Source organism: Coregonus clupeaformis, chromosome 27 (genome assembly GCF_020615455.1).
Source record: "Coregonus clupeaformis isolate EN_2021a chromosome 27, ASM2061545v1, whole genome shotgun sequence".
Lineage (NCBI taxonomy): Eukaryota > Metazoa > Chordata > Actinopteri > Salmoniformes > Salmonidae > Coregonus > Coregonus clupeaformis.
The window spans coordinates 22,927,202-22,940,739 of record NC_059218.1 but is presented as its reverse complement, the minus strand read 5'-3'; the positions used below and the strand labels follow the sequence as shown (position 1 = coordinate 22,940,739).

Here is a 13,538-nt window from a genome sequence, read left to right as displayed (position 1 = left end):
CTCGTAGTAATCACGGTCGAATTACCGACCAGGTAATGATCATCAGATATCATATGAAAAACTGCAAACATTTGTCTATGGCAAAATGTGTAGAATTGCAGCAAAGTTGCTTTAAAACTGCTCCAATTTTTTTATTTGGAAGGTGGGAAAGGAGGCAACAAAATCTGCTAGGGCTGGCTCTGACTGCATGTTGTGAGAGAAAAATTATGTATTTACCTGATTTGTTTAATATTAACAGTTAACAATTATATTCTTAACAATAGTAAGACATTTCTATTCTACCAATGCTGTGCTTCTGAGAAAGGATGGTTCCTCTCTTTCACGTTCACTCCCCGCAGCTGGTCTGGGCGTATTGTCAAGGACAAGGTGCGACGACCTGTTATTGTTTCCAACCATCTGGACTTCTGTTCAACTTCGTCACACGGTCAAGAGAAAGAGCCTCTGAGAGTGACCACAGTGTCTCAGTCTATCCTGTTCTTCTCATATCTTTCAAGGGCACAGCTGTGTGGGGATATGAGGTGAACAGAGGCTGGCTTGAACAGAGAGGAGTAACGGAACTAACATTATCACTTGTTTGTTCACTATGACCCGATACACATAGCCACAAGAAGAAAACAAGGTAGCTTATGATGCCCTGAGCTGCCGGGGAGGGGTGGAACCAGCCATGACTAAGCATTTATAGGTCTACTATATAAGATCTCTGTCTCTTTCTGTATGTCGGAGCTCTCGGTCCAACACTCAAGAGTGTGGAGTCGACCAGCCTCATCATTGCAATAATTAATCAATATTAAATAAAGATGATTGTTTGAAGAAATGACAAAGTCTCTCTCACTTGATTAGATTTTCCACCACAATGTGTGGGTATGGATGTGTGTATGCAGAGCCGCGAGCCACTGCGTCCCCTCATGATGAGTTCCTCAAAGTTGTCCATCCCTGGCCTACACCAACAGTACTTAACCACAACAACAAATCCTGAGAATGCCATTGGTGTTTACTAAATTCTATTGGAGAACACTAAAACATAATTCAAAGGCTTCATCCTTCAGACAGGACAATTAGTAAATAATATCAAATCAATGGACGAAGGAGTGAGGAGATGTTGCATGTCACTGTTTTTTTCCCTGAGAGATTCGATTTATGACTGCAGATAAATAATGGAGCACCAGGGGGCAGTCTCTTCATTCATTTTATAATGCTGTGTTCATCAAACAAAGGAGACAGCTTAAACACAGTAAAAAACATGAGTCATTCTTTCCTTGTTATCCTCAAGGCTGCAATACTCCAGCAGATCCATCAAATGGCTAAATGTCCATTTCAAATTGAGCATCCTCCCCTGCAAAAACAAGACGAAAACAGTGCAGTAAAATAGCAAAAATGATAGACACTAATATATAACATGCGCGCACACACACACACCAGACCTTTACCTGCACTCTTGTCTGCTGGGGGACTGAGGTTGTTGGGGGTTTGTTTAGGGTGGGCTGTGTCAGTGGTAGTGTTGTCTGAGAGGGGGCTGGTTACCCCTGGGATATCAGGGAGACAGGGAGGGGTGCGGGTCAGAGGGGAGGTTCGACACTCCAGGAGGAACTTCCTGTCGTAGATGATTCGGGTGCCTGGGTGGGTTTGGTGGAGGTCGATTGGCAGTAAGAGAGATCACAAACAGGGTAGATGAAGGCAAATAAGCACCAGATATTAATAATAGTAATGATGAGGATGGTCAACATGTTAAATTGGGCCTATTATTATTGTAGCGATCCTTGCTATATGAGCCATGTTACATTTCCAAACAAGTGAGTTGTATTGGCATAATGTGTAGGGTGTTTGTCTTTCACTCCAGCAACCTGGGTTCGCTACGCTGGTGTCAGATGTGGGATGGCGGCCGTGAGGCCATTAGACCGTTGAGTAGTTGAAGCACGGGGACATGCCTTCCCATTATATGAGGCACCCCACTGGGTGGGCACACACTGGTTGAATCAACGTTGTTTCCACTTCATTTCAATTAAAATTCCCACCAAGTGAGTAAACCCTATTGATACGATGCATAGGGTATTTGTCTTTCACCCAATCACCCAGGGTTCACTTCCCTGCCCCTACATTATTATGATGATTATTATTAAAATAATATATTATTGTATTTACTATTAGGCTATTATGATTGAGTTTCACATACCTCCAGGGGTCGTACTGAAGAGTGTCCCTTCTGGTGTTGTAGAATACTCTTGAGGCATGAGGGCCACATCGTTGATTATGACAGGGTGGGAGGTCGGGATAGCCCGACTAGTCGTATGACTCCCAGTGCCCGAAGACATCCTTCAAACTACGAATAAAACTACTAAACAGCTGTAAACCATGCAATTCGAAAAAGACCAAACGTATAGCTGACGACAGACTGCGCGCAAATTTCACATCTAAATGTCACTGTTTTTCTCGTCATTCAATCTTTTCGGATCGGTCGGAAGACCAACTCTACCTCCACGTGCCTCCAATCCTACCACAAAAACATTCAGCGGAAGTGCTCCTCAAAACAACATTGAAAGTAGCGCCAGTTTTAATTGGCAGAAAAACTGGACGTCGTTCCTGCATTAGCCAAAGAAGGGAGAGCTTACAGGGAGTTGTAGTTTTAGTCTAAATAACTTTATGTAAACTGCATGATAGACGTATGATTGTTAAAATAAATAAGGTTTTACATATTCCTGTGAGAGTACATCATTAATATGTAGGCCTAAGTCTTTGAGACAAGGATAAGAACCACTCTCTGCCCGATAACTGTTTTGCACCAATGTACTTACCTTTATACACATACATATAGATTTACAATTTACATTTACAAACGTACATCAATTTACATTTGATTCTCAAACACATCAAAATGTGTAAGAGAACACATCAGGTATGTCCACATCTTTCTTTATTAATTTCTGTAAATGGTTGGAGCTGGTGTACAGAGTAGATGATCTATACATATCTTCATGTCAGAATGAATCTGATTGAAACAAAGGCTTGTATACATATTCACGTTTGTTTTTCCTCTCTCCATGACAATTAAAAAGAAAATAAAACAAATTGAAATACCTACAAAGCCTCTACATTCCCCATGATGTGGGCGTTTGCCTATACTATAGTCTAGTTAATATGCTTAAAGAACATCCATAACAACTCTATAAGGGTGCATAGCATTCTAATTAAATATATTTTGTAATATATTTATACATAGATTTCCATAAAAACATTTTCTGTGCATGTGCGCAGTTGCATTCCTTAGTATAGAGTAATATGATATTGCGTTAATATTGTCATGTTTCCATTCTAAATGAGTATAGGCGATCTCTATTCTTTGCAACAGTAATTTTACAATATTCTTTAAAATACATTATAATTTCCATGTCCTCATGTTGTGTGCCTAGTTTTAAAACTGTGTCCCTCTCCTCTCCTTCTCCCATCAACCATTTGAACACCACACGCACACACACACACACACACACACTCACACACACGCACACTCGCACACACGCACACACATTGGTGGAGTCTACAGTTCCCACAGTGCAAAGGCTTGTGGACCGGCTCTATTTTCTGTTTGATCTTGTCAACTTAAAAAATCCAAAACCTCTAAACCCACATGCACAGATCCCCTTCATCTGAGACTCATCAAACATGCTGTACATTCATTTTAAATACCTTTTAGGACTGTGGTCTCTATATCTCATCCATATCAGGTCTCAGTGTCTGTAGGCTACCCTTTTATAATCACACTTCACCTGTTACCAATGACCCTTCCACCACATTCTCTCTCTCTCTCTCTCTCTCTCTCTCTCTCTCTCTCTCTCTCTCTCTCTCTCTCTCTCTCTCTCTCTCTCTCTCTCTCTCTCACACACACACACACACACACACAGCTCCCTACCCTACAACCCAAACCGATTCCGCAGCACTCATGTTGACACCCATGCTTCTCTTTCTATAGAGGGCTCTGAACTCAAAAACAGGGCAAAGCTTGGATCCTGCTAGAACTGAAACCTGAGTGGAATAAGAGTGAACGGTTAAGTGATATGTGATATATGTGGCATAACAGATGAGGTTTTAATGTGCACTGATGGGCAGGGAATACGTGTCAGTGATGTGTTACTAATCTATTCACTCAATCATTCAGTCTCATTCACTCCAACTACAGTACATACAAATACAGTAAATAAGTGCTACCATGAGAGATTCATTAATAAGATTCAATGGGTGAAGTTAGCATATCCTGGGTAATATCTGCTACGTTAAGTGCTGGACCAAATCCTTTTCCGAAACCTTTACTATATTGCCCCCCTGCTGCTGCTACGATCCAGTTATCTAGTCTGTGATACCTCTTAATGACACCAGGTGGCATTGCCACCACGCTAATACAACAACATCAAGGTCAGTGGAACAGAGGAGATACCATTGTTGAATGTCAATCGTGAATGCATTGAAAGGATCACATTTGTGAGGGGAAAACCGTTTGCATACCGTCTTGGATTGTACCTTTTGTATACATGCATGCTTCTGATTTGTGTGAACCAATTTCAGACAAAGAAATGCTTTAAATGCTACCATAATGTGCATATACAGAACACCCACCCACTGTACACACACACACACACACACACATATATATATACACTGTATATATCCCTCCTTGTCTGATATTATTGCTGTGGCAGATACCAAAGTACATAATCTGAGTCTGACCAGGCTTCTCATAACAACTAGAGCACAATAAATACATGACTGTATGTGTGTGTGTGCATGTGTGTATTAGGGATATGTGCAAGTGTGTCTGATATATGTGTGTGTATGCATCTATGAGGTGTTTGTGTCTATGTGTGTGTAAGTTCACAGTACAGGGTACATGGGCTCAGGGGTCAGTGTTAAATGGGGCGATCACAGTGCTATCTGTCAGTCTGTCCTTACTTGCTTAGCTATGCTAATCTCTAGCATCTAATCTAAACCTCCACATATACCTCCATCTCTTTCCCATAAATATGATTATCCACACTGATCATTATTCGCCTATCTGCTTCACCCCCTCAAATCAAAAGCACAATTGAATGTGAACCATAAAAGGACAATGCCATGAGGTGCTACAGCCATAGCAAACAGAGAGAATGAGAGAGAGAGAAAGCGAGAGAGCAGTGCATGAAGATGATTGGGTAGAGATTTAAGTTGGAGCTACAGGAGGTGATGGAGAGGAGTGTGGCGTCAACATGGCAGAGGGGAGGGGGACCCCATGCTACCGTAAATCTGGGATGTGTTGGGCATAAACGTTAGAATACACTGGATGCCACGCAACGCTATCAAGCAACAAACTTTTTTTTTTCCTATCTGGAAAAACATTCCCTTTGTCTGAATAAAGCACACCCTCCTAAAACAGGGGGAGAAAGTTAGTCCCTATCAAAGCCAGACAAAGTGGAACTGGGGTGGTCAGTGCTAAAGAAACACGAGAAGCGCGTTCACAAACGAAAGACAGCACACGCAGACAGACGCTCACGAGTAGGGGAGCACAGTGGCTTTCTCATTCCCACACTGAGCACACCGTGACATCACAGGAGCACTGACCAACCAGGACACGGCTCAGTGCTAAGCCAGAAGCGAGAGAACACATGCGGTAGAAATACACACACATACACACATACACACAGACACACATCCACAGAGCATAGTGCATATATCACATAGAATAACAGGGAAATAGGGTCCAAGTGAGTGAAGCATTGGTAAACTCAGCATTGGATTGACTGTTTCATAACAATCTGTAGAGGGAAAAAAGACTGTTGCTTTTTTGGCTGTAGTGTTACCAGACTCAACTTGCTAACACCAACCCATCCTTTTTTTTTTGGGGGGGTCCATAAACTTGCCCCTGACCCAGTCAGTCCTGGGACGACCCCATACCTTGTACCAATTCAGTTTGTAGATAATGACAGTTCAAAGGTCAAAGGTCATGCACCAGCAGTCAATCATGCAATTACAGTTGACAGGAAGCACTTTTTTGTATTTTTTTTTCTGGTTGGATTTTATGAAGTTTTTATAGAAAAAAATCATGCCCTACTCTAGTTAAGTATCTTTTTCTTTTTTTTTTATGTTACAAAACTACAAGTAGATCTCCGTCTCGTTTCCTCTTGTTGTGGCGATCCAGGGTCGTTCTGCAGATGATTTTGTGTTTGTATTTGTTGTTTGCAGATCTTAGTCTTTCTTTCAGTCTTCTTTCCCTCTCCTCATCTCTCCTCTCCTCTCAATCTTTTCCCCGTTTTCCTCTGTCACCTGGCTTTGTGTTTGTGGAGGATGGTTTGGCAGTGGATGTCCGGTTCTACGGTACAGAGAAAAAAATGATTTCAGTAAAAAGGGAATTATTTTTAACTACTACAATCTCATCACATTTAAAGAAAGGGACAGAGGTAGCCAGACAAGATGAGGAAGAAACAATATATTAAATAATTTTTTCAGTTGATGAAATAAAAAATTAACGACACTTAAAGATAACCAGAGATTTATTCCCATTCAAAAGTGATGAAATGTAATGTACGCATCCATGCTCTGATGAGAGCTGGCAAACAAATATTATTTAATCTTTCACTTTATAACATTATTGCAAGGGAGTAGTGTGCAGGGGTTGTCATTTACAATAGCCAGTTTAACTTCAACCCTCTCTGGTTGACCAGGGTCTGACAGATACTTCTAAAAACATCTATCAAAGCACTGGAATATGTATATGAGTGCTTATGTGTCCCGTACCTTGAGGACTGGGTATGTGTGTTTCAGTGTTTTACTCTCCGCAGACTGGTGCGCTTCACTGACTGAGCACCCTTCCTTACATCCATCCCCACCTACAGTCCAGCAAGGAGGGAGGGAGCAGGGAAGAAGAAGAGACTCTGAGGAGTTAACACTGATCTACGCGATGTGTATTTGTGAGCGTGTGTGTGCATGTGTGTTTGCATGTGTCTATTTGTGAGTGTGTGAATCTATTTTGGGGAGAAATAGTTGTGCAGAAGAGGACAAACTAACCTTCCTAGTGACAACGTTTCCATGTTCGTCTACCAACTGCTCCTCAGCCAGAAACTCAACAGCATAGTCCTCTTTATCAACATCAATCTGTGTCAAAACATCAGGATATAAGACATGAAATTACCAAATGACATTAGTACACAGGTTAACAAACCACATGTTACAGATACAGGTATCCTGTGTGTGTTTTTGTGTTTTTCCTCTCCTTCTGCCCTAATCACAGGTGTCCTTTATGTTCCTGATTGGTGGTCGTTGGGGTGTCCCACCTGTCCGACATCCGTTTGGCTGCTGATTGCTGAGGTGGACCAATCAGTGGACATTCCTCTGTATTGCACCACCTGTTTCTGGTTTTTCACTTACACCTCCCATTGTTTTAAAAGCCAGTCAGTTGTGTTTGTAGAGAGAGACTATTTTCTGTATGTGAGTATGGATACTGTGGTGTCCTGTGTTTTATGTACTCACTCATTTGCTGGCTACTCTGTTTGGTAACTTTGTTGTGTGTTTCTGGGAAAAGGGGGATTTAAGCAAGTTGCCCTTGGGCATACATTACCCGTAGGAAGAAAAATGTCTAAAAACACTAGTTAGACCTGAGCGGACCACCCCACTGTAATTTTTGTATGATTAGCAGTAGCTTAGCGGTTCTTGAGGCAGGCAAGATCAGTTTAGTTTTTTTTTTACACTATTGTTTCATTTCTTGGGTCCTGCTCAGCCCTTTTTCCCAAACCTTTACCGTGTGTTCAAAATAAACATTTTATGTTTGACGGTAGCTTATGGTTGTCGGTGTATTTTTTGTTCTCACTGTTTCCATGTCACGATTCTAATTTGCATGAATTATGTTACGGGTCTCTTGTCCATCCACCCTAGACGTTTAAAGCCACAGGGTTCGTAACACCACACAACACATCTTTGCCCCATTAAGCCAATTTCATATGATGATGTGACATAACATCAACATTTGGGTTTTGATGGTTGGAAGTTTTATGATTGAAACCAAATTAAAAGATTGTCCTATTTATCGCAGGCATGGACAGGAAGTCCCTCCTCCAGGCACAGGAAGCGGCAGGTGGTCGGTCGGTGTGACAACCTGGAGCCCTGCCTCTTGGTGTGAGAAGCCCAACCCCTTGTCGAAGGGCTGCGTCCCAAACAGGTGCCTGCACAGCACCTCCGAGTGCCCCATGTCACACACCGGCATCAGCAGAGCCTCCTCGGTAACACACGACCTTGGTGACATCATCAGCGTCTCCACACTCTGTCGGGGCAGCCTGGGTGTCTGCGACCCCGCCCAGCAGCGCAGGGAGTCCTTGTCGGGTAAGTACGGCTGGAATGCACCGCCCCCAACCACCCTGAGAGAGAGGGGGCGAGGGAGACGGGGACAGAGAGACGAAGAAGAAAGAGGAGCAGAGAGACAGAGGTGCGAGTAGGAAAGAGAACAAGACAGACAGACAAAAGACACAAAAAGAGAATGCCATAATGGATTGAGTTTTGAATATGGATTCAGTACACACATACAGAGAATAAGGTCTGTCTGGCTAGACCAGTCTGAACCCCTGACTGAGTCTCACCTGTTGTCTCCGTTGTGCTCCATGGCTCGGCTCAGTCCTGACATCTCACACAGCTGGGCGTAAACCTGCTGCCCTGCAACAACAGAAAGCCCTTCCTCTGAACTCTGTCTTAGTCCTCCTCCTCCCCTCGCTCCTCCTCCAGTCACACTGCTGCCCGCCACTGATGCTGCTACCTCCACCTTCCTGCCCTCCGACCTCTGACCTCCCAGCTGGCCATTCAGGTTGACCTTTGGCACGGCACCACTGGCCCTCACCCTGTCCCTGTCCGCCAGCGCCGGCTCCTGCCGCACCTCCTCCACCTCCTCTACTTCCCCTTCCTCCTCTTCCTCCTCCTCCAGCTCCATGATGGAGCCACTGGCCCCACTGCTGGGCCGCCCCAGGCTGCAGGGCAGGGACAGGGTGGCCCCCTCCGAGTCATCAGCTCGGCTGCTGCCATCCAGGGACGAGTCCTCCACTGTGACCAGGGAGGGGCTGACCCCCGAAGGCCACACCTGCACGTCCGACATCTCCATCAGGGTGTCTTCTTCGGTGGTGGCGATTGGGGCACACTCCATGCTGGAGACCTCCTGCCAGTAGGGCTCAGCTCCCAGTGGAGAGGGCAGACTGTACTGCATGGAGGCTGGGGAGAGCAGCTCCTCCTGCACAAGCCCGTAACCTGGGAAGGAGGCGAGATAAAGAGAGAGGGAGACTAACACCACGCAGGTGCAGTGGTGGGGGAGTTAGGGGAGGGTTAGACAGGGATGTGGGTGTAGTGGGACTGTTTCTCTGCAGGAAACAGAGGGGCTCTATCCAGTGTCACAATATGCTGGGAAAGAGAAAGTGACTAGATTTGTTTTCAATACTTCCAGTTCCAAGGAGGCACACATACTCACTGGCACCTTCTTGGAATCGGTTGTAGTGAAAAAATCTAATCACTTTCCAAATGTTTAGTCTTGTCTCACTTTCCATGAAAAACAGTGATTTTGAAGACCACTGATCTATTGATGATCCATCAGTGGTTCTGATGGAGAGAATGTGTGGAAAGGAAGCAGTTTTACAGTATTGGGAAACAGCTTGATGTTCACCCTGAGAGTAGCAGGTGTTATATTAGGGAATAGGGGGATAGAAGTGGAGTCTCGTCCATTGTCTGTGGGAAAGGGGTAGTGGTTGAAAATGTCATCCAAGATAGGAAGAGAGTGGGGTGTTTGGGGTCAGTTGGGTTGGCACGATAATCGATACTAACAATTTACCACGATAAACGTGTTCAACGATACCTATGATACTGAATTTCATTATGTCCTTGTTATCGCAATATAATTTTCAATTGTTCTAAATTGGCTATTGGCAACAACATTTAGATTAAAATACATCCACCTTCCTCAAAAAGGGTTTATTGTCTGATAAAGTGTCCCTTCAATGTCTATTATCGTGATAAAAACTGATTATCGTGATACTATTATCATTGAGATATCAGGATACAAAATTCCATTATCGTTCCAAACCTGATCACAAGTGAGAGGGTCAGGAGGATGTCGATTCTGCTGAGAAAATTGGAAGTTGCTTGCACTTGCTCTCACCTCCACACAAACATATACACAAGCGCGCACACACACACACACACATTACACACTCAAACAGGACACACAAATTCAACACACACTCACAGAACTCACACTCACACACACACATTCACAAACACAATTTTACTTCCAAAAATAGGTTTATGTTGTGAAATTGATTTGATTTGTTGATCTATATTTCAGTGTAAATATGCTTTTATGTGAGTTTCTAATTGTAGGCAAAGCTGTAAATAGAGCCCGCATTTCTGCTTGTAAGTTCATCTCTGTCTGGCTGTCCATCCATCTGCCCATCCGTCTGTCCGTCCATCTGTCTGTCCGTCTCCCATCATCATCGACTTTCTCTGTTCTGTCTATCTTAAAGGTAGACTCAGCGATATGACGTAGATGAAGAAAGTAAACGGCATAGTGGGTCAATTTCCATAACAACTAAGAGCGTTGACGCACAAGGCTCAACTTCTCTGCTGTTTTGGTCACATGGCTACCACGCTGTAGCAGCGTGAAGCGAACCCGTGCACATGCGCAGATACGGTGTGTGACTGTGTGAGAGCAAAGTCTTGCATCTCGCTCATCTCAATACCTGCGGTGCTGCTCGTGGCAACATCAGTTTGCTAAGTCTACCTTTAAAAAGCCTTTCACTGTCTCTCCTTTGTATATCTCTCTCTTGAGAGTCTGTGTTGTAGGTGATAATGAGTATGTTGTAATGTGGTAATAAGGTGAAGAAGGAACTGAAGTGTTCATGGACACTGGAATATTGAATGAAGTTTGGCTTCATTTCTTTCAGTGTTTATGCCTACGGCCAATAGTATAACTGTAAAAGTGTGTTAGTCTGTGTGTGTGTGTGTTTCTGGGATGGTATAGAGATGGTACAGTATAGAGACGGTAGAGGTGAGGATAATGAGGGGTAGAGATGCACTTTGAATGAAGCAGATTATGGGGAAATGAGTTTGAATTATGATGGTTTATCTGGGTTAGTCCTTAATGTACCTCCCAATTTAAAGACACTTACGATACAACACATAGTGAAGCACAACAACTCCACATAGATTGTAAATCTGCAAACACACAAACACACACACACACAACACAATGCACAGCACTATCCACTTATGTACAACACACACGCAAACGAGACACATGAAAACACACCCACAGTTCACAGGTCACTGTACTCGTGAACACACACACACACCCAGGCACACACACTCCACCACACCACACCATAGAACACAGCAGCTAGCACATAACATTCTAACAATGTATCTGTAACATTATGACAACGTTGTCTTAATGACAAAGCTGTCATGTCACAGCTACATTATTTTGAGAATATTATGTGCTGTGCAGTCAACCATGGGTTACAGCCTAGCATAAAATCAACACCATAGAGTTAACAGAAAACTACTGAGATTGAAGGTGTTAATACAGCATTTAAAACAAGTTTGACAATACAGAGAAACAAGAGAAAGTAAAATACACATAGAGAAATAGTCATACAGAAAGCATGCCATGCAAATACACAGTTCTTATTCCAAAACAGCAAACCTTTATTTTGACACCCCTCCACCCCACATCAACACTGACCCTCCCAGAACCTAGAGAAATACACTTTTCCCTGATGCGAGACACAGAGAGAGGCAGGCAGCATGCACATGCATCGACACAGCGCTACTTCGAGAGAGGAGGTGAGGGTCCCGCTGGACTGAACACGAGAACGCGGGAAAATAAGATGACAGGAGAGAGGAGAGGCCCAGGAGGTCAACATGAGGTCGATATGAGGTCAGAGGTCGAAGTGGAAGAGCTGTGAGGAGGAGGAAGAGGAGGGCGGCTGGGCAGCAGATATGACATGTCACAGACACAGAGAGAAAGAGAGAGAGAGGGACAGATCTAGGAGAGACAGAGGGGAGTAACAAAGGAACAAGGTATGGAGGCCCAGAGCACACAAACTGTGTACTAGTGCCACTTAGGAAGGGAGTGTTCATCCCAGCAACACACACACACACACACACACACACACACACACACACACACAAACACATATACGCATCCATGCATATCTGACTCATCCATATGCCAGACTTAAACCCCAAACACAGTTAAGATGTATGTTTTAGTCTGTCCTAATTAACTGAATGTGTAGAACTGTGCCATTTCAAATTACATTTGTCTTCAAGTTTTATCTTCATATCCCATATAATGTCATGTGAGACCTTTATGTTCAGGCCTAAAGCATGAACAATGAGGGTGGAACAGTGAAACTGAAACGATGGCTGTCAGCAAAATGCAGTAAGGAAATGCTTACATGCTGACATACAGTGGGGAAAAAAAGTATTTAGTCAGCCACCAATTGTGCAAGTTCTCCCACTTAAAAAGATGAGAGAGGCCTGTAATTTTCATCATAGGTACACGTCAACTATGACAGACAAATTGAGAAAAAAAAATCAAGAAAATCACATTGTAGGATTTTTAATGCATTTATTTGCAAATTATGGTGGAAAATAAGTATTTGGTCACCTACAAACAAGCAAGATTTCTGGCTCTCACAGACCTGTAACTTCTTTAAGAGGCTCCTCTGTCCTCCACTCGTTACCTGTATTAATGGCACCTGTTTGAACTTGTTATCAGTATAAAAGACACCTGTCCACAACCTCAAACAGTCACACTCCAAACTCCACTATGGCCAAGACCAAAGAGCTGTCAAAGGACACCAGAAACAAAATTGTAGACCTGCACCAGGCTGGGAAGACTGAATCTGCAATAGGTAAGCAGCTTGGTTTGAAGAAATCAACTGTGGGAGCAATTATTAGGAAATGGAAGACATACAAGACCACTGATAATCTCCCTCGATCTGGGGCTCCACGCAAGATCTCACCCCGTGGGGTCAAAATGATCACAAGAACGGTGAGCAAAAATCCCAGAACCACACGGGGGGACCTAGTGAATGACCTGCAGAGAGCTGGGACCAAAGTAACAAAGCCTACCATCAGTAACACACTAGGCCGCCAGGGACTCAAATCCTGCAGTGCCAGACGTGTCCCCCTGCTTAAGCCAGTACATGTCCAGGCCCGTCTGAAGTTTGCTAGAGTGCATTTGGATGATCCAGAAGAGGATTGGGAGAATGTCATATGGTCAGATGAAACCAAAATAGAACTTTTCGGGTAAAAACTCAACTCGTCGTGTTTGGAGGACAAAGAATGCTGAGTTGCATCCAAAGAACACCATACCTACTGTGAAGCATGGGGGTGGAAACATCATGCTTTGGGGCTGTTTTTTCTGCAAAGGGACCAGGACGACTGATCCGTGTAAAGGAAAGAATGAATGGGGCCATGTATCGTGAGATTTTGAGAGAAAACCTCCTTCCATCAGCAAGGGCATTGAAGATGAAACGTGGCTGGGT

General features: G+C 43.7%; 2 protein-coding genes across 4 annotated transcripts in view; both read right to left on the bottom strand.

Annotated features, from left to right (window-relative positions):
* Positions 1-1,173: 1,173 nt before the first annotated feature.
* LOC121541630 (eukaryotic translation initiation factor 4E-binding protein 1) lies at positions 1,174-2,524 on the bottom strand. The gene is made up of 3 exons (XM_041850790.2): positions 2,171-2,524; positions 1,428-1,613; positions 1,174-1,333 (listed from the first exon to the last, which is right to left on the bottom strand). The coding sequence occupies exons 1-3, from the start codon at positions 2,307-2,309 to the stop codon at positions 1,302-1,304; spliced, it is 357 nt and encodes a 118-aa protein (XP_041706724.1). The 5' UTR covers positions 2,310-2,524; the 3' UTR covers positions 1,174-1,301.
* A 3,743-nt stretch (positions 2,525-6,267) lies between these two features.
* LOC121541631 (ankyrin-1) overlaps positions 6,268-13,538 on the bottom strand; it is a 128,946-nt gene continuing 121,675 nt past the window's right edge. For 2 of the 3 annotated variants that reach the window (XM_045208079.1, XM_041850791.2), the window contains exons 39-43: positions 8,586-9,240; positions 8,210-8,366; positions 7,024-7,110; positions 6,754-6,845; positions 6,268-6,328 (exon numbers count right to left, since the gene is read on the bottom strand). In XM_045208079.1, the coding sequence (XP_045064014.1) occupies positions 6,777-6,845; positions 7,024-7,110; positions 8,210-8,366; positions 8,586-9,240 (968 nt within the window). In that variant the 3' untranslated portion in view covers positions 6,268-6,328; positions 6,754-6,776. The remainder of the gene's footprint in view (positions 6,329-6,753; positions 6,846-7,023; positions 7,111-8,209; positions 8,367-8,585; positions 9,241-13,538) is intronic. The other variant, XM_045208080.1, reaches the window with a different exon arrangement.